General features: G+C 40.1%; 1 protein-coding gene across 1 annotated transcript in view; it reads right to left on the reverse strand.

Moving 5' to 3' along the window:
- Window positions 1–9,900: 9,900 nt before the first annotated feature.
- CCDC192 (coiled-coil domain containing 192) overlaps window positions 9,901–25,301 on the reverse strand; it is a 192,823-nt gene continuing 177,422 nt past the window's right edge. Inside the window, 2 exon segments of the mRNA XM_065934333.1 lie at window positions 9,901–9,948; window positions 9,950–10,191. Of these exon segments, the coding sequence (XP_065790405.1) occupies window positions 9,901–9,948; window positions 9,950–10,191 (290 nt within the window).

A 25,301-nucleotide genomic window follows, 5' to 3' on the forward strand; every position in this document is an offset into this window, starting at 1 on the left:
GGAAAATTTCACAAACTCATTTTAAACAAACCTCACTGTCACTAACGCAGACAGGCAATACACAAAACATTTAACTCTCTCTTTTCCCTAATCTAGGAGAGTGATGAGAAGTTCAGATTGAAGTTCCTTGTTTTAGTATTTAACTGTTATAGTTAATTGTACCTTCCCAAGACATAATTTAATAAAATTAAACAACCATAATTTAATAAAAAATATAAGATGCCAACTATAGCAGTACCAAAAATAAATGATAACTTCCTTCTCTATTTTCCACTTAGTAACTTTTAGCATTTTTCATTTTCTCTATGGATTTATTCCTCCTTTAGAGAGTTCATTAAATCAATGGAAACATTTATGTGTTGATAATTTAGAACTCTTAGGGATTCACCATAGTTTTCTTGGGGAAAGATATTGCAGATATTCTGACTCATTCAGGGTTAACCCTAGTATTAAGGAGAGCAGATTTTCTTGGGAGTCATCACCCAGAAGAGATTTTCCATGTCTTTGGTTCATATTGTAAGTATTTATTTTCTCATTTTAATTGCCGAAGAAAAGAAATTTCAATATAGACAGTGACTCTCTTTAAATCTTATTCTGTTTTCTCAGTATGCATTGAGTTCTTCAGTTCTTACTGAAAAATAACAGAAGGGAATATATTTCCTCAGATTACACTTTTCAATTTCAGCATTTAAGTAGGTCTCAGGAATCCCTCAGTATGATCTGAGGGCTTGAAAAAACTCCCACCATTACAGATAACCATTCCACAGCCTGAGCTCCTGATTCACAAACAGTTTTATGTCTTGGGAGTTAAATACTCTATTTCAAAATTGTGGAGCAAACACCAAGATGTAAAAATATTTTTCTTTCTTCAGTATCTCAATTCGTCAAAATTTTTAGCAAGATGCAATTTCAAGAACATTTTGGAATGGGTCTAAGTTTCTATGGTAAAATAGTAGGATTGAGTAATTCCGAGATGATATTTAGTTTAAATTCCTGGCATCTTAAATGGAGCCACAACCTTTCTCCATCCCTAGATCTTCCTCCAGTCTGCAGCAGATTGTACATGGCCTGGCTCTCTGAAAGTTGTCCACCCCTACAAAGTAGCACTCATCTGCTTAAGAAAATCCATGAAGGGTTAAAAAAACTTACCTCTAACCAATTTCAAATTTATTTATGAAAAGAAATTGTGATGTTGGAAACCTCCCCCACTACCAGTTATTTCTTGAACTTACTATTTAACAAAGTTAAAAGGTATAGTACGTAAATCTAAGGCAATGATAAACTCTCTATTATTGCATTTATACATTTGGGCCAAACCTAGATATCTGCTATGATTGATAGAGCATAAAATAAGTACAAACTCATAGTTAGTGCTCAGTAAATATTTGTTGAGTGAACAAGGGAGCATATATCTGGCTATTAATCTATTAAAAAGTGGTAACTTGACAAAAGTGGCATTGTGGTGAGATTTCTCCTTTGATTTACAGAGCAGCCGCCCTGTGTAGTCCTTGGAATGGTAGAGGGTGCTACGGCAGAGAAAGACACTTTGATTTTGTGCAAGAAATTCCATATAAGTTATCAGCAGCTGGATTGGTAGAGTTATGATTTTCATTCATTTTTGGAGAAGCCTTCCCTTATACTAGAAGAATCACAAAAATGGTCATTTAATTACAAGAATGTGAAGCAAATGCCTGATAATGAAGTTACCATATATGTGAATGTAGAAGTACAGGTTGATACTTAGCCTTCTGTACAGAAGTATATATCGAGACCATTTTCTCCTAAGTATAGATATCTATAGGACTCTTGGAATGCCACAAAAAGTGTTATTTAAGCTGAAATATTCCCGATTTTAAGGATATGTAGTTGCAGTCCATGAAGTGAGACCACACCCTGTGGGTGGAGTAGAATTTTCTCCAGAAGAAGAATATTGTCATCATTAATCATCCTGGGGTTCAAAATGAACAGCTTTGGATGAGGGAAGGTTAAGGCCTGCTCCTTTCTCGGGGGGAAGAAAATGGGGTGTTTATAGTGAAATGCCAAGGGTATTGGTGTCTGCCATGTGGAAGTCTACTGAGAACAAGAACTTGTGATCTTAAGTTTAGCCCTATATGTGATTTTTTGCAGTGTATCTTGATTACTCCCAAGCATTTAATGAAGTTTTGTTAAATACCACTGTGTGGTTTGGCTGTGCTTCAGGAGGTTAAGGGAGATGTTTCTGACGGTGACTGAGCCCATCAGGGTATCAGAGTGGAGGTGTGTGTGTGAGGGTGGGGGCAGGTAGGCAGTCACAGCGTGGCTGGATGTGACAGCCCGTCTCTGAAGCTGCAGTAGTTCAAGGTGAGAACCACAGATCCACATGTGGAGTCACCAGCAAGGGGGGGTTTTCATAAGTTTCCTGGAGAGCAGAACTCAGTGGAAGGTTGGCCCCAGTAAGATGCTCTGGATGGAGGTGTGGAGTCTTTGTCATTCTCATTTTTAATGGAAACTTTTAACAGTTCAGCTCCAGTGAATCTCAGGCTACAAACACAAGCCTGCACAAATTTCTTTCTTTCTTTTCTATAAACTATCTGAATATTGGCTCTGAGCCCCAATCCCACCAGGGAGGCAGGAAACTTGGCCCCAGTCATTCTGAGTCTTCACTTAACCTGACTTCAGGTCAGGATTCTTGGTCCGGAGACACTTTTCTGTCCTTTGATGATGCTGAGACCCTGTCTTCCCGGTCAGCTTGGTCCCCTCAAGTCTGCAGCTTGTTCACACTGAAGACACACAAGTATGTGAAACTCTTGGCAGGGCCTGAAGTCCTGGTCCTCAGAATCTGAAGTGAAGTCGCTCAGTTGTGTCCGACTCTTTGTGACCCCATGGACTGTAGCCCACCAGGCTTCTAAGTCCATGGGATTTTCCAGGCAAGAATACTGGAGTAGGGTGCCATTGCCTTCTCCAGGGGATCTTCCCGACCCAGGGATTGAACCCGGGTCTCCCGCATTGTGGGCAGATGCTTTAACCCTGTGAGCCACCAAGGAATCTAACCCACCTGGTATTCCTTGTGGCTGATCCTGCCTGCTACAGTCGCTGGAGAAGGGAGCAGGAATGGGTCCCTGCTGCTGATTGGACACAGACGCCTCAGGGGAGGAGGGAAGCCCACCCTGTCGCCTCGCCTTCCCCTCAGAGGCATCTTCTCAAACCTTCTTTCTGCAAAGGACTTCAGCTTTGGAAATGAGAAAGCCTAGAAAGTTTCTCATGGTCTGCTTCTCTGCTCTTACACAGAACTCCTGGTTCTAGACAAAGGAGCACACAGCAAGCTATATTTTTAATGTGCAAAAAGAATGAAATAAATACGGGGAGCAAAATGCCTTAATACACTGAAAAATCATTCTGTTACAGGATAATAAAAGGCATGTGCATTTCTTTTTTAGCCTTAGCCTGGTGAGTTGGGGGGCCCCATGAGTAACACAGTTTCTTTAGGAGGCTGAGTTGTGGACAAATCTGTGTAAAAATGTCTGTACTCTGATCACTAGGAGTAGTAAAATTGGAGTAAGACCATCACAGTCAAGCCTACTTCTGAAACTTACTAGCTATATGACTTCAAGCAATTCATTTGATCTGCTTTAAACAAGGAGTCAGCAAATTTTTTTTGGTAAAGGCCCAGATTTTTAGGCTTGCTGGCTGTAGGTCTCTGTTACAGCTACTCAGCTCTACCACCATAGGCAAGAAACCAGCTCAGGGACACCTTCATAGCTAAGTATGGCTGTGTTCCAATAAAATTTACCTTGCAGACAGTGAAAATTGAATTTAAATAATTTTTGTGTCATAAATATGATTTTTTTGTTCAACCATTTGCAAATATAAAAAATTTTTTTGTTTTACCATCCTATGTTCATCTGTAATGAAAAAATAGGTAACCAGTTGGATTTGGCTTGTAGCCTTAGTTTGCTGATCCCTGTTCTGAATTGAGTCTAGCTCTAATATTTACACCTTAGTTTTCCTGTCTGTAAATGCTAAATATAGATGTCCCTTAATTGTTCATCTTTGATTCTCTGTGTGATATAGAAGTGATGCCACTGGTTGCAAAGCGGGGTTGTGTAGATGAAACAAGTAGAACATCTATAGGTGGGCTTTCTCCCTTTAGAAAATGCCAGTTCTGGTAGTCATCATTTACCTACTTACCTGCGATTTGTCGTATGGGTCAAATGACTTTATTCTCTCAGAATTCCATTCTGCACAGCACACACATACAAAAAAGAAAAATTTAGAAATTGTTCTGAGCTGATGAGGAAGCTGCAGTGAACTCTTAGTTACTTCCTTTAGGTCTTTTTTTGTGCTGTCTCTGTCCTGCATGTGGGAATATGCATTACCACTGAATATAAAATGAAAGTTAAATAAAATAATCTATCTGAAAAAGTTTAAACTAACTGAGGGTAAGATGTAATGTACTCATTTTGTCTAAAAATTTCTCATTTTGAGTATATATTAGGCTATAGGTCAAAAACCCAAACATGGAAATTTATGGTGACAACCTACAAAATTGGACCTGGTGTACACATTGTGTTTCAGGCAGGGATTCCAGACCATTTATTTACAGGGCAGTTGAGATCAGTGTCTCAAGCAACATTTGAATCAGTTCTAATGAGATGGATGAAACTGGAGCCCTTTATACAGAGTGAAGTGAGCCAGAAAGATAAAGAACATTACAGCATACTGACACATATATATGGAATTTAGAAAGATGGCAATGATAACCCTATATGCAAAACAGAAAAAGAGACACAGAAGTACAGAACAGACTTTTGAACTCTGTGGGAGAAGGTGAAGGTGGGATGTTTCGAAAGAACAGCATGTATATTATCTATGGTGAAACAGGTCACCAGCCCAGGTGGGATGCATGAGACGAGTGCTCAGGCCTGGTGGGCTGGGAAGACCCAGAGGAATCGGGTGGAGAGGGAGGTAGGAGGGGGGATCGGGATGGGGAATACGTGTAACTCTATGACTGATTCATATTGATGTGTGACAAAACCCACTGAAATGTTGTGAAGTAATTAGCCTCCAACTAATAAAAAAAAAAAAAAAAAAAAGAAAGCAGTGTTGAGGAAAAAAATAAAATAAGCAGCCTGCTTGAAGACAGTAGGAAATAGTGGGGCCCAGGGCAAACTGTACAGTGCATCTTCACTCTTCTTAGAAGTATTTACTTTAAAACAAAACACACTGGGCAAACAAAAGCTAAAACGAAGTTTCAACCAAACCAATAAGTTGATCAGTTGAATATGGACAGTTTTTTGACTCCTCTTATGGAATAAGCTGGAGAAAGTAGGTACCCATGGAAGATTGTTTTTCCTATGAATGGAAATGAGGGCTGACCTGAGAAAGAGGTGGAGACAATGAATGTCTTTGTTACATAACTGCATAGAGATGGTGAGTGTTGTGGAAGTTATACTGGTCTGGGGGCCATAGGCCCTGGTTCTGGCATTTCCTACTTATAAACTTGTGATTAATTACCTAACTAAAACCTACCTCATGAAAATTAAATAAAGTAATCTATTTGAAAATGTTTAAATAATCATAAATTGATATGTAAATATTAGTTATGTTCCTATATACATGGCTAGTAAATGCAGGTCCCTAGCAAGATAATATGGCATCCACTCTAGCTGTTTATTGTTTCTTTCACCATCACCATACCAACTTCATTCAAATAGGAGCTGGGCAATAAGGCACACCTTTTTATTACAGGGCCAAGGATTATATTATTAGCTTTTCTCTTTTAACTAGAACTCACTGTTATTATTGTTTGAACCCCACAAGACAAAGAGATGGTGGAAGTCTAGCTCTTTCTCTCTCATTCAGCTGTCATCCTTTGCCTGTGATTATATCATTCTTTGAAAAGGTGAAATCAGACAATAAACTCTTATTTAAGCTTATTTGTGGTTTTTAAGAAAATGGATTAAAGGATTATTAGACAATACATTCTGTGATATTTTCCATCCAAAAACAAGGGATTTGTTATTACTGGATTTGAGCACTAAGGGTTGTTCTTTCTTAAATAAAAAGCAAATTTAAGACGTTTGGGATAGAAATGGTTAGACAATGAATTAAATGTCATCTTGCCACAGGTTCATGTTATTGGGAATGTACTGAGTATCTAACTTAGATACTTAATTTCTCTGGGAACCTGGAAATTAAAGCTGTTTTTAGTTTTGTTTTACTGTAAAAGTCCTAATTTCATTAGGTATGGGAAATCTCAGGCCCAACCCTATCTTTTGCTGTGAACTTTGTCCCAGTGTACTAGTACTTTTATTTTAAAAAGGTTAATTTCCTACTTGAACTTGACTTTCCTCTATGAGTGAAAACATTTTCTTGTGTGTGGGAAATCCTAACAAGATTTTGTTATAATAGCAGGGCAGAAATTATAGCAATCATTTATTCTTTACAATTTACTTTTTCTTTTTTTGTCTATTTTTTCAAACTATGAGAGTCAAACTTTTGAATCTCAAGCATTTTATTTTCCAAGTCCTTTAAATATGTTTGTTTTCTTATGTCTGTTGGAAATAGTTTAGTCTCTGCAGTCCCTATACTTGATAATTGTCAGATAAATATTATTTTGACTTAGGCCTGCAGCATTCATCAGCACTTTTCTACTTATTAAAGCAAAAATTCTTTACTTCAGAGTAATGTAGAAGGAAATAATAGGGTTTGGGGGTAAGCAGAGAGCATCAGAGATAACTGAAACTTCACTGAATTCATTCTTTCCCAGAAATGTTTTTGTCAAAAATACTATAGTATCTTTGCTTTTTTATTAACTTAATTGAATTCTAGGGCATCTCCTTCACATTTCTGGGTTGGTTTCTCTGATAACTTGCTTTCCTGCTAGTCTTTAATAAGTCTGTTACTATGATTTCAGCTTGCCAAGCACATAATAATGAAATTAAATTGTTTTAAAAAAATACAGCATTTATTTAAGTTGATGAGTCATACCACATGTTCAACTTAACTTCCTCTCTGAGAATAGTTAATGACTGGTGAAAAAGTAGAATTAAAGCTATTTTTCTATGAATGTTTTTAGACTGTTAAAGAATGGCTTTCGTTACTTGTTAATTAGTTTACTTTTTTAGATTTCCAATTAGTTAGAACCAGATACCTGAATGGTTTCCTAAATTTTCTTTAAGAACAAAGTCATCAGCATACTATCTGCCTTGTGATATTTACACCACATATTTTAAAAATCAGTAGACTATTTCAACAATCCAGCTGGCTTCTAAGAAAATGAGACTTTAGCTTACAGGGTGGGCTACTATCTGGTTTTTAGTTTGTCTGAACCAGCTATTTGGCACAATCTGAAATTTATGACCCAGTTATCTGGAGGAATGGCAGAAAATGGAAATGAACTTTGAGGGGCATACAGTGGCATAAATGTTCAGTAGAGATTGTGAAATTTTGTACTTGTAAGTGTCTCAGAGGCCAGAGACCAGTAACACCTCTTCTCATCTTTCCCCCTCTTCATAAAACTTAGATATTTAAAAAATTCTTATTACCAAGGTGTCGTTAACAAAGATTAGTCTCTTTACCTTTGGACCAAATCTCTTCTCCACTTCTGATTTGGGGATAACCTAGACTTGACTCAAGATCAGTTTCTTGTAAAGACGGGTTTGCAGGGTATTAAGACTCTTGATGATTTCCTCTTCAATGACTGGTCCTTAGATATATAGAGGTGACAGGCTCCATTAATTATTAACAGCAGCTCCAGCTCTGCCTGTTACTTTATCTCCGCTGTCAGGCTACTTTCATGCTGAGGGCTAGCCATGACATTGACAAGGGGAAATTGATCTAGAAGCGAACGCGCTCCTTTTTGGGATGTGATAGATTTTCCCCTCTTCTCCCTATTTGTCATCTTAGCCTCAGGATCCCATGAGATTAAGACAATCTAGTAAAATAAAGAAATGGAGACTTTTGATTATCAAAATAACACATCAAATTTGCAGAGACGATAGTTTCTCTTGGAGATAGTCCCCTCAACTAACTGAAAAATTTAAAGCTTTCTCACAGCAATACACAGGAAAAACATGGCAATGATCATTCTTACTATGGTGTCAGATGCAACTGGCAGAACTTCAAAATTGGAACAGGGAACCCTCTTTGGAACCAGAGAAACAGAAAAGACAATGGGGATCAAAAAGTTTGAAGAAGTAAGGAGGAGGTACCAGAGAGAAGGGATTTCTGAAATGAAGGACTTAGGTAAACTTCATGGAAAAGCTTCTCTTGGAGCTGTGGATAAGTGCTTTTCGAGTCACCCTCTGGGATAGTTGTGTATTTATGATCATGAAACTTTAAGTTGGTTTCATTTCTGATAATGGACTACAACTGTGTGTATTGCTCACATTTCAGCTGAAAATCTGAGGTTATAAAACAAATATGGGAAGACTCTTGCTATATATGAACATAGAACCTACTGGCAGAACCAGTGGTTTTATTTTGTAGTGAACCTCTAGAGTCAACATTGCAAAGCTATTATGAATCCAAAACCCAATACTTCCTTTAAAAACAGGTTTAGAAACTTTGTTTTAAGGAGACTCTTAACTGTGTGAACTCCTGAATGATTTGTGTAGTTGTGATTTTCATGTTTGCTACAATATTGCTAGTATCTATTATTGTACCTGAAGAGTTTTGATGAATATTTGTTGAACTGATTAATTAAATTGAGAAGTAGCAATAGTCAGACTCATGGAAGAGTTATAGCTGTGTGCCTGAGTCATGCTGTACCAAAAGAGTAAGAATTAAGCACCAACGTCTTAAAGTTAGTACCCAGCTGCTCTCTTTGGATGAGAAATGGTTCATCTGAAGGGAATGTCTGGGAGAGGAATATATATGACATCTTCTATTCCATTAATCACAGGGTTGCTTTCATTTGCTTATACTCTATTATTTATTATTTTTATGCTGTCCCACAGCTCACTGATATTTTGCTTTGGTCTTAGTGTTGCTTGTAAGGGAAAAGCGAGTGTAACCCATTTTCCCAGGGTGATGTTGTCCCAGGACACTTTTCCCAAAGGACTGCAGCTCTGATTCATCCATTCTTTTGATTGCTTTGGTTTTACTTCATTTCTACCCTTGCTAAATGCTAATGAAATACATGCAATAGAGAAATGTATTCTAGAGGTTACAAAAGGACAGAAGTCATGGCTATTTACTCTGCTGACAATGATTATGCTTTCAGTACCCCAACACTCCCCAGCTTGAAACTCACCCTCCACGATAGCTTTCTGTTCACAGTCGAGCTGCATAACAAAATGGAATTTGTGCCACACCTCCCTTGCCATGTGACAAAACACTGGTAAGAGGATGATGCTAAGTTCTTTGACCATCTGTCTAGTTTTGTGTTTTTTCCTCTCCCTCTATTATCAGGAATGTCTAAAACATAGTATTCTACAGCTGTGTGGATTATATGGCAAATGTCTAAAGGGTTCAGTGTTTGCATCTGAAGACCTCCCTTTGTTTTCTTTCCTTCCAATATGAACCTTATATGATAGTCAGACCCATGAACTTGAATTTGAGTTTACCAATGAGGAGATTCACCCCACTCCAGTATTCTTGCCTGGAAAATCCCAGGGATGGAGGAGCCTGGTAGGCTGCGGTCCATGGGGTAGCTAAGAGTCGAACACAACTGAGTGGCTTGACTTTCACTTTTCACTTTCATGCATTGGAGAAGGAAATGGCAACCCACTCCAGTGTTCTTGCCTGGAGAATCCCAGAAACGGGAGAGCCTGGTGGGCTGCTGTCTCTGGGGTCGCACAGAGTCAGACATGACTGAAATGACTTAGCAGCAGCAGCAGCAATGAGGAGAGTGCTTGGGCTCTGGATTTTACCTTGATGACACTTAATAAACTTTTATTGTTTTTTTATTGGGTATCTTTACAAATCCTCATCATAAACCACAGGAGAAACATTATTATTATCAGAGAGAAATTGGGGTTTCTTGTAAACATTCTGGAGAGTCCTTGACCTCTGGGAAACAATGAGCCTCCCGCTCAGCTTCCAGTTGCTGAATCTTCCTTTCCTTTTCCTCTAAAACTTCTTCCAGCTGAGTGATCTTCTCAGTCTGAAGGGAAACCTGAGTCGACAACTCCATAATCAGGCTGATTTTTCGGTCACCTTCTTCCACAGGCGGGAGACCACCACAGGACTCTTCCAGTGAGTTGTCTTCTAAGGCAAATGAGAAAAGGAAAACCTGAGCAGTTTTAATTAGATTTCCCAGAACTCAAAGAGAGGGAAGATGAAAAAGCTTCATTTCTCATGTTCTTAAAAGAGAACACAGATGTTGCATCATCTGGCCAGATATACTGAGAAAGGAATCTGAATCGAGTGTGGGGAAAGACTCTGGGTGCTCGTGAAAAAAATCTTAGAAGCCTCTGGAGAGGGAGGAGAATCAGTTTTTGCCAACTCTTTTTTATACGCATTTATCTTTCAATTAACCATGGGAATGAACTGTCCTTAAAAAATGCAATAAACAGCAATATCCTTTTCCTTAAGAATTTTTCACAATCTGGTAGAAATACACTTCAATGTAAATCTTAATTTGACTGGAAAAAAGTTGCCATTGCCCCTTTTGGGGAAAATAATAATGAGAAAATACAAGTTTCTTAAGTCAACTTTAGAGTTGGCAAGGATGTAATCTGAGGTGATCAGGAAAACTCTATAGCATAGTATACAGATCAATTTCTTTAGGTCTGAAGACTTTTCAGTATGTCTTAATAAAATCACAAACCTCCTGAGTATAAAACTTATCTTTAGCTTCTATCATCTAACCCCTTAAATAGAGACAAAAGCCTGAGTAAGGAAGGGAGGAAAGAGAGAGAGAGAGAGATTTCAACAAAGAGATAAAGGAATAGTGGCTGGCAATAGGAAATCCTTAAAAGCAAATATCAGGAGACCATTAGAAGTTGTAGCTATTAAAATAAAACCTCATTCCACTAGATTTTAGCAGTATTCTCTGCTGCCCCAACCACTCTAATCCAGATATTTCTACCGTTAAAATAACCTCTAAGTTGTATAAAGGCAGACTTCAGCTATAAGAAGTAAGGCACGTCAAGGACTTGGGTGTCTTTGTTGGAATTGAACCAATAGCATATGGATGAACCTGGCACATGGTGTTGACAGTTAATTGCTATAATTGAAGGTCCAGCCATTACTCAAACCCCAGTGAAAACACGTTGCACCGCTGTACCTAAAAGAAACATAAGGTGAAGTCCAGGATACAAAAACCTGCAACTATTTTGTCCCTACACACCTTCTAAAATGGGGCAACTTTATTGTGATAGTCCACGCAGGCAGGGAATCATCCATCTCTCAGCAAACAAAACTAATTTGCAGTCATCATTTTCACAAGATCATGGAGTGGAAGCTTTGAACACCACTTTGCACAGTGGACATGATGCTTTGGTTTTACAAAAGTTAGAGATCAGGCTGTTCTGCCCTCATAGAAATTATTACCAGCGCTATACTATGCTTCGAGAATCCACGGAAAAATTTGTTTCCTGTACACTTGAAATTCTAACAGTAATGTTTAAGGAGATGGTAGTTTGAGCACCTTTCTTAAAAAGCAATGAAAAAAAATCTCATCTCAAACAAGCATTTAATGTGTTCCCTCTTCAATAGGTCTGTGCTTTCAGGCCCAGAAGAGGGTGTTCATGGGGTGGGGATGGGGGGCCTTTCTCATTTGCTGATTTGCCAGGCCTCACCGTTTCTCTGACTGCAGCTGTGCTACCCCAGTACAGTAGCCTCTTGCCCCATGTTGCTATTAGGCAAGTGAATGTGGCTGGTGTGAATGGAGACGTGCTATAGGGATACAATACACACTTGATTTGGAAGACAGCTTGAAAATAATGTGAAATGTCTCATTTAAATTTTAAAAACTATATTAAAATGATTTTGTATATGTTTCACTAAAATATGTTTTTTTTTTTTTTATTTTTTTTAATTTTATTTTTTATTTTTTTATTTTTATTTTTTTATTTTTCTAAAATATGTTTTTAAAATCAATTTTACTCCTTTGTTTTTACTTTTTAAAGATGTGGCTACTAGAAAATTGAAAGTATCATAAGCAGCTTGAATTTGTGGCTGTCATCATGTTTCTCCTGCATAGCGCTGAGCTGGAGTTTGCTTTCGGCTGAGTGCTCTTTGAAACGCAGTTGGATGTGTTTCCTGTAGATGGCTCTAGTTAAGATGGACAGTTGCTATTTAGTAAGGAGTCTTGCTAGTCTTCAACCATTAGCACATGGATCATTTTTCTATTACTCCAGAAGGTGAAAATGTTAATTGCTCAGTTGTGTCCGACTCTTTGTGACCCTGTGAGCCCGCCAGGCTCCTCTGTCCATGGAATTCTCCAGGCAAGAACACTGGAGTAGGTAGCCATTCTCTTCCCAGGGGATCTTCTGACCCAGAGATTGAAGCTGGGCCTTCTGCATTTCAGGCAGATTCTTTACTGTCTGAGCCACCAGGGCCAGGAAGCCACTCCAGAAGGTGGAGGTGTGGAAATCTGGGCTTGGGAGAATGGATTCTTAGGGACTGAAGTGAGTTTCAACAGGAGATGAAAGAATAGATGGAAAGTGGCAGCAGGAAGGTGTGACGGAAGGAATGGCAGGCAAGATGGAGAGGGCTGGGCATCATGAGGCTCAGGGACGGTGAGGGGGCATCAGAAGCATCTCTCCTTGTCTGTGCCTGTCGTCTTCTTTCTCTTTGACCTCTCCTTCAGTCTATTTCAAGGTTTTCCTCTCTTTTCAGGAGAAGTTATTTTCTACCGATTGCACAATAAAAAAAAGGAGTTTAGAGCCATTCCCAAAGGCAGAGTGGTCAAAACTATTTTTTTTTTAAATGTTTTTGTAACATATTGCAATATAGGTAGCATACTTTGTTCACTGAATTCTAATGATAAAGGGGCAAAAATGCAGCAGTGTGGCCTTGCATGGGCTATCAGTCACTAGGTCGTTTCCTCGCTCTCTGCCCTCCCCGTAGAGTGTGGTAGAGGAGAAGATAGACAACGAGAAAACGAGTCAGGGTGTCTCAGTAGCTCAGGCTGCTGCAGCACAATACCATAGGCTGCCTGTCTTAAGGAATACTTGTTAAATACTTAAGGAATATTTGTCAAATGAATTTTGTTGTAGATCTAGAGTTCAGAAGCCCAGGATCAGGGTGCCAGTGAGATTAGGTTCTGTTGAGGGCACTCTGCCTGCTTTGTGGACAGTGGCTTTCTTGCTGTGTCTGCACATGGTAGAGAAAGAGATCACAGGTTCTCTGATATTTCTTCTTACAAGGGAACTAACCTCATTCAGAGGGTCCTACCCTCATGACCTTGTCTATTAATGATTACCTCCCCAAGGCACCGTCTCGAAATACTAGTACATTGGGGATTATGGCTTCTGCATATGGATTTGGTGGGGAACACAATTCCATCCATAACACAGGGAGAAGACAATTGGAAAAAAGAGCAGAGAAAGAACATGAAGCTGGAAAAAAAAGGAGAGATGGCAGGAGGCCTTTGATTCCTACTGTAATGTTTTCATGTATTAAATGAGGATGCTGATAGGGAGACAAAGAAGAGATTTCTCATGCAAGTATATTTTTACTATTAAATGACTTCTTTACACATATAACAAAAATATTTTTGTTCCGTTTCTAAACACATGATGAGTAACAAAAGTGCTTTAAACTTTTCAGCAAAGTGAGGAACTCCAGGACTCACATCCTATTTGTATTGGAAATAGCCCAAGGCCACCCCAGTGAATCTTTCAGACTCTACCACTTCCCTGGTTGCTCAGATTGGTAAAGAGTCTGCCTGCAATGCAGGAGGCCCAGGGTCAGTCCCTGGGTCGGGAAGATCCCCTGCAGAAGGAAATGGCAACCCACTCCAGTATTCTTGCCTGGGAAATCCCATGGACAGAGGAACCTGGTGGGCTACAGTCCAAGGAGTCAAAAAGTGATGGACACAACTGAACGACTTTCACTTCACTTCACCTCATCCCAGTGAGTTTTTCAGACTCTACCACTAGTCTTCCCATGATCTGGTCTACACTGCTCTTCCCCACTTGAGGCTCCCTCATCTGTAATAGGAAGAGATATGTGTCCCTATAAGGTCTTGACAATTCAAGCTGCCCCCAAATCTCAAACACCTGTGGTCTTCCGTGGCCTTTGCTACAAGCTCAGGCAGTCTTGCCAAGGCCATGGCTGCCTGAGGCATGGGGGATTCTGTTTACTGACCAGATAATCTCAGTTTAACCTCATACCCAGAGGCAAGACAGATTCTTTTCTGTGTCAGAGGGAGCAAATCTGATTAGCAACCGTCAAGGTACAATGTCATCACAATTGCTACTATTGTAGCAGGTTTTTACAAGCATACATCATTTTTCAGGATTTACCATATTTCTGCCTTAAAAAGCTGGGAAGTAGAAGTGAGGCTGTGAGTTTAGGATCATGGCAAAGAGAAGGGAGGAGAAAGGGTGGTGATAATTGTGCAGATTTAGAGGGCAGACAACAGGAGCCTTCTGCTTCCAGCTGGGCCAGGCTGTGTTCAGGTTTCTAAGTCACCTTTGTAAGACAAAATACTTTTGGCCATTTCCAGTGCCCTGTTCTTTTTAAATGTTACTGATTTATTTACTTCTGGCTATGCTGGGTCTTCCCTGTTGTGCAGCTTTTCTCTAGTTGTGGTGTAGTGGGGCTACTCTCTAGCTGTGGTGCACCGGCTTCTCATCGTGTTGACTTTCCTTCTGGAGCACAGGCTCTAGGGCATTTGGGCTCAGTAGTTGCGGCTCCTGGGCTCTAGAAAACAGCCTCAGTAGTTGGGTGCATTGGTTTAGTTGCTCTGTGGCATGTGCGATCTTCCCTAATCAGGGACGGAACCCGTGTCTCCAGCATTGGCAGACAGATTCTTGACCACTGAGCCACCAGCCAGCTTCCCATTCTCAATACCCTTGAAAACTTCATGCTCTTAGCAAAGTGTCACATGAGAGTTATGTTAAAAATGACAAAATCGTCAACAACAGAGGTAATTGTAGTTTGAGTAGCTTAGAGCCTTGACAGTTGGAATGTACATTTTGACCTCACCTGTGCAGGAATTATTTCTGCAGCATCCCTAAATGATGATTTTCTGAGTAAATTGCACACACTGGTATTCCTCTTTCTGGGTCAGCTGCCAGTTGTAATTAATGAAGTTTTCATTTTGCCGTGAATGCAGCTGCCTATTATTCTAGAACTGTCAGGTGGAAGGCTCTGATGGACAGGCTGAAGGAGGGCAGGGTACAATTTATAACTAATCAGGGGAAAGAAATGTGGTGTGAAGGATGGCCAGTGAATGGCTGGAAAGAAATTTTTTTAAATCTTATAAATATTTTTTTCTAAAAAGGAGTGTTTGCATTTTGATCCCTTTACTGATGTCACCACCCAAAAGTGTTCACTGAACAGAGAAATGCTGAGAACTGCTGATCCAGCATCTGATTCCAATACCTCTAGCAATGGGGAAACACCCTGTTCCCCATTAGGGGAAGGTCTTAGGTTAGGTCTTAAGCATCTTTCATGGCCCTCTCACTTATTCATTCAGAAATTAGTTCAACAACTGGGACCCTGCACATAGAGCATAAATCAGACACGTGTTGGCCCCATGCACAGCTCCACAGTTGGGTAGGAGAGGCAACACTGAGTTAGGACATCCAAGACTTGGCCTAAACAAGCACCTCCACTGGGTGCTCATTTGTGGACATTTATTTTCTCTCTGACTTTTAGGCTGATGACTGAGGCTGCCAAGTATTTTCTCAATTAGAAAAACTCCCACCAGTGAGGTGATTACATACCTCACTGCCTCAGAGCCACCCAGGATTACTGTTTGGCCTAAAAGACTATGTCAGCTTCCTCCTCTGTACAAATACCTGTCAGTCTGACTCACCTTCATGCTGGTCTTGAAAGCTGTATATATTTCCCAGTAACCACAAGGGAGTCCAGTTTCATATGTTGCCATACTTGAATTTGAAATTTGGCACATCCTTGTAAATACACCCCTTTTGCTACTTGGATAAGATCCAAAATGACAACAAAACCCTTCCTAATTTTCCATCCTTCTCTATACTTTTACAGTGAATGTTTGAGAATGATAGTTCTCTGCAATGAAATGATTAACTTGTATTTTGCATTCTTGTAACACAAATGTTTTACCTCTTGAAAATCAGATTTGTCTTACTTCCTGCAGACTTGTGTATCCTCCTGCTCCAATGTTTTTATTTGAGCACAGAATACATTTGAAGTTGGTATTTGTCAATTTGGAGAAAAAAAAAAAAACCCACCAACAACCAAGCAGTGTCATAAGAACAGATTTTAGCTGGCAAATAGTATTAGTCAGCTAAAATATGTAAAATACAGTCTATTATTTGCTAGGAGGTTTTGATATGTATCACAAAACTCCCCATATCATAATGATGACCTGTCCTATAAAAGGATTGTGTATTTCAGAGGAAAAATTTGAGGTGCAATTGTAGACTGGAGCAAATATACACTTTCACCCAGCAACATCCTAACAGTTCCATACCTAAGAGCTTAAGAATGTTTTAATCAGTGCTTTGGAAGGACAATATATTTAGTTGAAACCTTGTAGAAAGGCTGCGGCCCTGATGACATGGAAAAGTGCTTCAGAAAGCCTATAGAACACTCGTTGAAAAGGAAAACACTTAGGAAAAGCAAGGAGTGCTAGAGACTGTACAGGAGGCTCTTGTTGCTGCAAGTTCATGGGGCCTCAAGCAGATGTTGTGCCTGTGCCAGCCCCGTGGCCAGCGTGCGGGCTCTGGCTGATGTGGAGGCTGTGAGAACTTGTTTAGCGTTTGGGTACCAGGTAGGATGAAAAGCACCAGCATCACTCCTGTGCTGGTACGACGCTCTCACCATGAGTCATGGGAGCCAAGCAGACTCAGGAAACTGCAGATTCCCAGCCTCCATCCTATGTATACTCCAAAGCATAAATGTACTGTGATATACCCATGCTTAGCCTTTATGAAAATGCTTAATGCACAGCACATATAGTTGCAGTATTGCTATAAGTTCACATCTGGCCACACTACCTCTGCTACTGTCCTTTCAATCTTGTTTCAATTCTGCCCAGAGAGGTTACGTTAAAACATAGGTTGGATATTGACACTCTCTTGTCCAAAACCCTCCAGTAATTTTTTATTTCACGTAGGCTAAAAACCCAAGTGCTCACACTGATCTGTGATCTGCTTCCCCTTGTATGTTACTGACACACTTCCTATTCCCTCTTTCTTCATTCACCCTGCTAAATTCCTACCAACCTCTTCACCATTCCCACCAGACCCAGTGTTTTCCCACCTCAGGGCCTTTGCATTCTCTTTCCTCTGCCTGATAATTATGACTCTGATTTATACATAGCTAGTTCCCTTACTTCCTTCAGGTCTTTCCTGTCCAAGGTCATATTCGTACAATGAAGCCTTCCTTGATCACCCTGCCTGAAATTTCAACACAACCCCCATTGCTGAACACACCAAATCTCTGTTGCTTACTTTGGTTTTCCTAACTTACTACATCTGACTACTTTATATTTTATTCTGTCACTAGTGTCTCTCCTCCACTAGAATAAAAGCTCTAAGAGGGCAGAATAGCTTCACTACCATATCCTCTGTTTCTAAGAGTGTTGACATGTAGTGGGTACTCATTTGTTAAGTGAATAAGTGAATGAAAGTTAAGTGAGTAAATGATACAAAATCGCCATGGCATGACCAATCAAGAGGTTTCAAGTGGTATATCATTAAGCTGGTCCCCAAATTTTTTCATATTTTTTTTCAAACAAAGCTTTTCACTACTGCATTTTAAAAAGATAATAAAGTGTTGCGATTGTACAACATGGTACTTAACATCTCTGCATTTATTTGTTTTTTTTTTTAATAGAAAAGTGTGAAAGTTAAAGTAGGTCGTTTCCAGATTTATTGACTTAGATTCTCAAAGCTGTGAAAATGGTTTGCCAAGTTGGCCCCTGACAAGCCTTGCCAGTATGGAGAATCTCGGTCCTCACTGCTGACATTCTGCTCAAGCGAGTTGAGGAGGACATCTGGGAATTTATTTTTCTGTGAGGTTCTTGGGGGTGATTCTGATGATCAGCCAGGTATTTGCACTTGAATTTCTGCTGACCTACAGTAAACACGGTGAACCAAGTTTTTTGGCAAAATCCTCAGGGGCAGGTCAGGAATCCCCTAGGCAAGCGTCTTCTCGACAAGGCTTCAGTGCACCCAGCTGGAGGAGAGATGACGTCTGTTCAGTTGTAGCCTGTTACAGGCTGGGTGGGCAGACTATAGCATTGTGTGCCGTCTCCTACCCACGCCAGGAGGGCAGAGGCCTTACTTGGGTGAGTGGAGGACAGCATATGTTAACTTACCCCGTCACTCCTTTTCAGGGCAGGGTTCCTTCCCACCCACTTGAGGTGCTTTGGCAAGCCACTTTTTGGGCCTCTCCCTGGTTACCCAGAGGGGCTCTGCCTGTAAATGTGACCAGCTGACCGAATTCACCCACGGTCCTTACAGCCTTGCTTCTATCCTGTCCTAAATCTCTTCTTGCCGGTTCTAACATGGCTAAATTATCTCCAGAATACCAGAGAAAATGCTGAGTCTTTGGGAGTTTGTTTTTGCTTCTATTTCCCAGGGGCAAGGATGAATCCATTTCCTCACAGGCTGGCCTGGGGAGGAGTCTCTCTCTTCCTTCCCATGAGGACTGAGTGGGAGAGGAAATGAGCCAGAGGAAAGGAAGGGAGAGATCATACCTTGGGGTGGAAGCTTGGTGACTCCCCAGCTTCCATAGGAATTTAACGGCCATCATGCCCAGACAGGGAACAAGGGAATCCCCTCTGCAGATCTGAAGCCAGTGTTTTCTTCTTAGAGCTTGCCGGGGTCAGGTGATGTGTCCAAGAAAACTGATAAGAACATTGTCAGAGAAAGACATGTGACACTAGCTTGGGAAGAGGGTTGTCTGTATGGGAAAGCAAGTGAAGATGTCTCGAAGATGGTGCCACAAAAACACATAGAGCTGGGACGTGGTGGAGGGGGAAAACTCGGTGGGCAGACTATAGTGTTGTGTGCCGTCTCCTACCCACACCAGTAGGGCGGAGGTTTTACTTGGGTGAGGGGAGGACAGCATATGTTAACTTACCCCATCACTCCTTTTCAGGGCAAGGTTCCTTCCCACCCGCTTAAGGGTCTCAGATTACAGCAGATGATTCTGCAGAGAGGTGCTTTGACAAGGTACCCGAGCACTGTCTGCCTAACAGTGCACCCGAGTTGTGCCAAGAGGAAATCAGTTTAAGCAGAAGAGAGATTTGGGGAACGTCTCTTATCTCTTCCTATAAGCAGACGGGAAGTCGCCTCCCATAGATCTGGCTTCTTGGAAGAGAATAATGGTTGAATGCAATGACTGACAGCCTGGCCAGAGGCTGAAAGATAAAAATGGACCCTGGTGGGAGAACAGAAAATTCAAGGGAGAGGGAGATCCAGGAGATCAGGAGAAAGGAAGAACAAGAAGAAACAATAGATGAAGGATAGTTTCTATGCTTATCTGAAGTGGAATCCGCATGGACGCAAAGTCACTCAGAGGAATAAAGAAAGAAAGTGAAAGTCCCTCAGTTATCTCCAACTCTTTGTGACCCCATGGACTATACAGAGGAATATAAGTAAAGATGATATTCCATCATTTGGACCGTGTCTTGCACTAGGGTGACCAGTAGTTGAGAATTTCTACTTCTCTTCCTGGGTACACAGAGGTTACCTGAGCCAAAGTTTTTATGAAATGAGGAGTACCAATTTACTTTGTGTTAATTTTCAAAAGATAGTACAGTTTCTAGTGTTGTATGGCATTGAGAAATAAAATGACACTATAGTAATAGTAGTATTGGCAGGATTATTTTTTGATCGTGAAAATGAGCTCTGGAGAAAGGTGGGATAAAGGAATCATCATTTTTGTTGACCAGGACTTTGTTTAAACTTTGTAGGGGAATGGGATTTGTGGACAGGGGGTCGAAATCATTTTAGTTTTGCTGACTTGACACTGTCTTTAAATGTCTGTGACAACAGGACCCTTGGATGCCATCATTTTGCAATGTAAACTTTTGACTGACTTGAGCATCTGTTTCACAACACACAGCCTTCTTCACTCTCACCTGGCCCCTTGTTTTCTTCCTTTTGACTGATTAGCCCTGGGATGACTGTGATAACACCCCTGAATTTTCCTGGCCCCCTAGATTACAGTGCTAGGTCTGGACTTAGTGCTTCTTGGCTGGAGTTAAGGAATCCATGCAAAAGATGTCAGAAATTGCAAGAAAAAAAAATACTATAGTGACCAAGACACTCGACCAAATTTTAGTCAGACTTCTCTGAGTCATGTTCTTGACTATCCTGATCCTTGACCCTTGTCCTCAAGAGGCTGATTGCAACAAGAATCCTGCTAAGTTACTTTAGCAAGAATCTCCGATCCTTGGTATCTCATCAGTCTCAATTCCTGGTCAAATATCCTCCTCCTCCACCCCAGGGGGATATCTGGTGAGTAATGAGAAAAAGCTATCCATGGTAGGGGCCCAGAAGCTGCTTAGCCAGTCAACTTGGTCTCAACCGAGGGAAACTCAGGGTTTCCCAAGGGATAGAGATCTGGATTCTGGACTCTCCTGCATCCTATGGAATCTTATTCCATTGTTGGTGCCTCCTCTTTGTAAATGTTAACCTTTTTACTGGCTCCAAGCAAGCAGCATTTAAATATACTCAGTTGCTATTAACTTGAAAAGGAAATAAAGTCTCTTCACTGTTTGAAGCCTCTTCAGGGTTGTGCTCCCACTGTATGACCCTTCACAGATGCGCCTCTCTGAAGGGTTGTCTCTACTCTCCTCCTCTTCCACACACCTTCCTCCTGTTAACCCACTGCATTCTCACTTTTTGCATTTAGTGACATTCTTCAACTTGGTTTCGTTGAGGTTACTAATGTCATCGGATTCAGTGGACATGATTCAGTGTTCATCTTGAATGACCTCTGAACACTTGCCCCTGTTGACAGCCCCTCTTCAAACACCCTTCACTTAACTTCTATAATATGATGCTTGGTTTCCTTCCAAACTTTCTGAATACTCCTTTAGGCTCCTCCTCAGCACAGTTATTGCAGGGAGATCCTTACATTCCTGGCCTTAAACTTTCTTCTTTCTATAGATGATTTCATTTACTCCTTGTGGCCATGGCTGTAAACTATTTGTGAGAATGATGCCCAAATTTACAATGTTAGGTCAAACCTGAGCTCTGGTGCCTAGACTCCTCCCTCGATAAAGACTCCTCCTCTTCACTTCTCAGATAAAATATATACCAACTTGAACTCACTAACATCCAAAATTGATTTCCTTCCAGTATTTTCTAGCTGAGTAAAATGGCATCACCACGCATCTGCCTGCTAAAGTCAGAAATCTGAGAGTTCCTTCTATTTCTCCTTGACTCCCATGCTCTTCCATCCTCCTTGTCACAAAGTCCTGTTGATTCAAACCTCTAAATGATGCTTAATTGTCTAATTGTCTCCATGAGGTCAGGCAACACACTCCTGCAACATCCCTCACCTCCATGGCCTTATTATTCTTAATTAAAAATTATTTTTAAAATGTCTATGGATACTATTTTATCAAGAACTTTTCCAAGATCTACGACTTGTTCCTCAGTTTCAGTCCTTTATGGCTCTAAAAGGACATAAGAAGCTGGTGGGGACTGCTTATCAGATGATACAAATGGGCTTTATAGTGCCACATCTGAGCTGGAATCTATGGGATTCAATTAAGACCAAGTAAGGAGTATATTTTTGGAAAGGAAACCTGAAAGTGGTTTGAGTGCATGAGAAACAATAGCAGAGTTGAGATGGATAAGAAAATGTCAAAGGAGGGAGGCCCTTGTACAGTTGAGAGGAATAGCTCACAGAAACACTGTTTATTAGTCTTACCTCCTATACAAGTAATCATAGCTACCTTTACTTTCATAAACTCTTTCTTTCACTTTTATTTTATGCAGTTGGTGTTAGTTTAAATTTCACAGTAGTAAGACAATAGTGAGTTGTTAACATTAACTGACTCAGGTGGGTGGGGGCCAGGGGTGTCTCTGCTGAACTAAATTGGCAGCATAAAAATGCCCTGTTCCTGAGGACAACCCAGGGAGCATGATTCTTTCAATTCCTTCTCCCAGTGGAATGCCACTGCAATTTTATCACCTTGATTTTATTTCTTTTTTTAAATTTCAAGATGTAATTTCATCTTGAAATTACCAAAGATAATTCAAAAGTGATGGAGAAATTCCCCAAGAGGGAACTCAAACAAACTATTCTTTATTTAGGAAATCTTCTGATATTGGGTGAAAATTCATAGATGTTTTCCCATTAGTTACCTATGCTGTCATGTAAATTATATGCCTTGGAAACATTATCAAAGCTAATGGTAAAGGAGTTATTTTCACATTGGATTTAAACCCAAGGCACTCCAGAGAAACACAGAAATTTTTCTGAGAGACTAGTGAAACACTTAGCAAAATGCTTCCATTCTGATCCTGGGAAGTTTTGTATGTATTTTGGATATATTGTGCATAAATTTTGAAAAAAATATTTATATTTTTTAGAGATGTCAAAGAACTTCCATAATTATGACTCATAGCCCCCTCCTCCATACTTGGAAAAGGAAGAAAAGAGGGGAGTGAAAAAGGAAGTGGGGGATAAATGAACATTTACAGAGCTCTTACTTTATGTCATTTTACTAAGCATTTGTTTAGCAGTCACAACAGAGCAGAGGAAATGTTTGTGTTTTGTTTCTATAATTGTGACTGATGCCTTATATGTGTGTTAGTCACTCAGTCATGTCTAACTCTTTGTGACTGTAGTTCACCAGGCTTCTCTGTCTATGAAATTCTCCAAGCAAGAATACTGGAGTGGGTTTCCATTTCCTACTCCATTGGATCTTCCTGACCTAGGGATGGAGCCCTGGTCTACTGTATTGCGAGCAGATTCTTTACTGTCTGAGCCACTAGAGAAACCCTAGAATCCTTAAACAGGACCAGAAATACCCGGGCCACTTTTCAGCTTCATCACCCCTCCCCACCTCCACCATCAGGTATACAAGTAAGTCCACACAAGCCTTGTCCCTTTAGCATACCCTCCTTATCTGGGATCACAACATATCCATGGGGGCATTTTCTGAGTACTTCTCAACTGCTTATGTGATATTCCTGGCTTTACAAGAATAAAACAGCAAGCCAGGTGTCTCTTTTTTGTTTTCATCTGTTCTTAATTTCTGATCTGAAAAATGTTAAGATGGTAGGAATCCTAGGAATTGGCAGCAGGATTGCCATGAAGACTTATGGGCATTTGTTCTGGCAACCTTCCAAGATGACCCTCCCATGTCTCTGGGTTCTAACCACCTGGATAAACAAAAACTTAGTGATACATTAGTGTGCAGCAGGCCAAGTTCTCATTTTGTCTCTGGTTTGAGATATAGAAATTATTTAATCTGTATTATGTATTAATTGATCACTTCAAGTCTAAGTTGAACCTTCAAATGAGAAAGTATGCCTAAAATTGTAAAAGTATCCATTTTTTTAAAGAGTCAGGTTGAATTTAATCAATCATGTATGGTGATTTTTACTTGAGATTAGCCTCAAAGAATCAATATTGTCTGTGGATATATCAGTCAGAGTGATTTCAGCTCCGAATAACAGACCTGTGACTCTCAGCAACTTAGACAATGGGGAGTTTATTACTGCATGTAAGGTTAAATCTGGGGGAATTCCAAGGTTAACTCATTCTGTGGCTCAAGGAAGCCAGGTCGGCTTCTCCTGAATTCTCTGGTTTCTCCCTATACGCAAGGTGGCTGCTGCTTACAGGGTGTTGTCTAAAAGTTGGAAGACAAAGAAAGTCTTACCTTTTTAAGCATTAGGAAATCTCCCATGATGCCATAACAGATCTGATCATATCACATTCCAAAAGCAGTCTTGACAAGGATATAGAATCCCCATGATTAGTTAAGACTAATAAACATTGAAATTCTAGGATGGATGGGGAAGACCCTTGAAACACATTATCTGCCTAAAATACTAATAAATTGGGAATCTGCTAAGAAGGAAAAATAGTGACTTTTGTGTGGTTGACCAATAATGTCTGCCATAGTGAATAAAACTGTCACACAAATGCCAATAGTAGTATGACATTCAGTACTGCTTTTGTTGCAAAAAAAAAAAAAAAAAACCAAACCCTGAAAGCCCAATTCTAACTGGCTTAAGTAAATAAAAAGAATATATTGAGATAGGACTGGTTTCAGGCAAGATTTGAACTAGTAGTCCCCCAAATGCAACTGGAGGCCCTTTGGCCTCTCTGCCCTTTCTTTATGTCAATTTCTTCCCAAGCCTGGTAGCCAGATGATTACTACTGTCTTCCAGGGATAGCCTTCATTCTTTCCATTTAATGTCAAAAAGAGTGTCTACCTGTAATAACACAGAAAAGTAGGAGGCTTTTCTTTCCCATAAGCCTCAGCAAATATCCCTCACTGGCTCATATTAGATTACAAGCTCATCTCTGAACCAGTGGATGGGCTATTCAACTGATGTTTAAGCTTCTAACATTGTAATGCATTTAAAGTAACACAATTATGACAGTGATTTTCTGACAGAAGAGAAAGGAAGTTAGGCAGACAAGCAAATGAATGAATGAATAATGAGGAAATAAAGACCTTTCCTAATTATTATGAATTTCATATTGCAGTTATTTCCCTAGTAAGAGTGTCAATGAATTAAATAATTACTGTCTGGAAGACAGCTTAGTAAAAAGTGTTGGTTGCTCAGTTGTGTCCATTTCTTTGCAACCCCATGGACTATAGCCCAGCAGGCTCATCTGTCCATGGAATTCTCCAGGCAAGAATACTGAAGTGGGTAGCTCTTTCCTTCTCCAGGAGTTCTTCCTTCCCAGGGATTGAATTCAAGTCTCCTGCATTGCAGGCAGTTTCTTTACCATATGAACCGCAACTTAAGATAAAGCAAATCATAAAAATAAAATTTATAGGAAACAACTAGTAATATCCACACCAGTGTTAAAATTTTAGCAGAATAAGAAGCTGGTTATTTTAGATGCAGAGTATTGGTTTTGAAAAATATAAAGAAGTTATTCATAGGGACTTTTTGCTATTAGGGAAATTAAATATTTTTTGGCTAAAGAACTCAGGCAGAATTAGTTTAGGTTCAAACTTGGCTTTGATATTTGTTTATCATTTGGAGAGACTTTAAAATCTAAGA

This window comes from Muntiacus reevesi, chromosome 1 (genome assembly GCF_963930625.1).
Source record: "Muntiacus reevesi chromosome 1, mMunRee1.1, whole genome shotgun sequence".
Taxonomy (NCBI): Eukaryota; Metazoa; Chordata; class Mammalia; order Artiodactyla; family Cervidae; genus Muntiacus; species Muntiacus reevesi.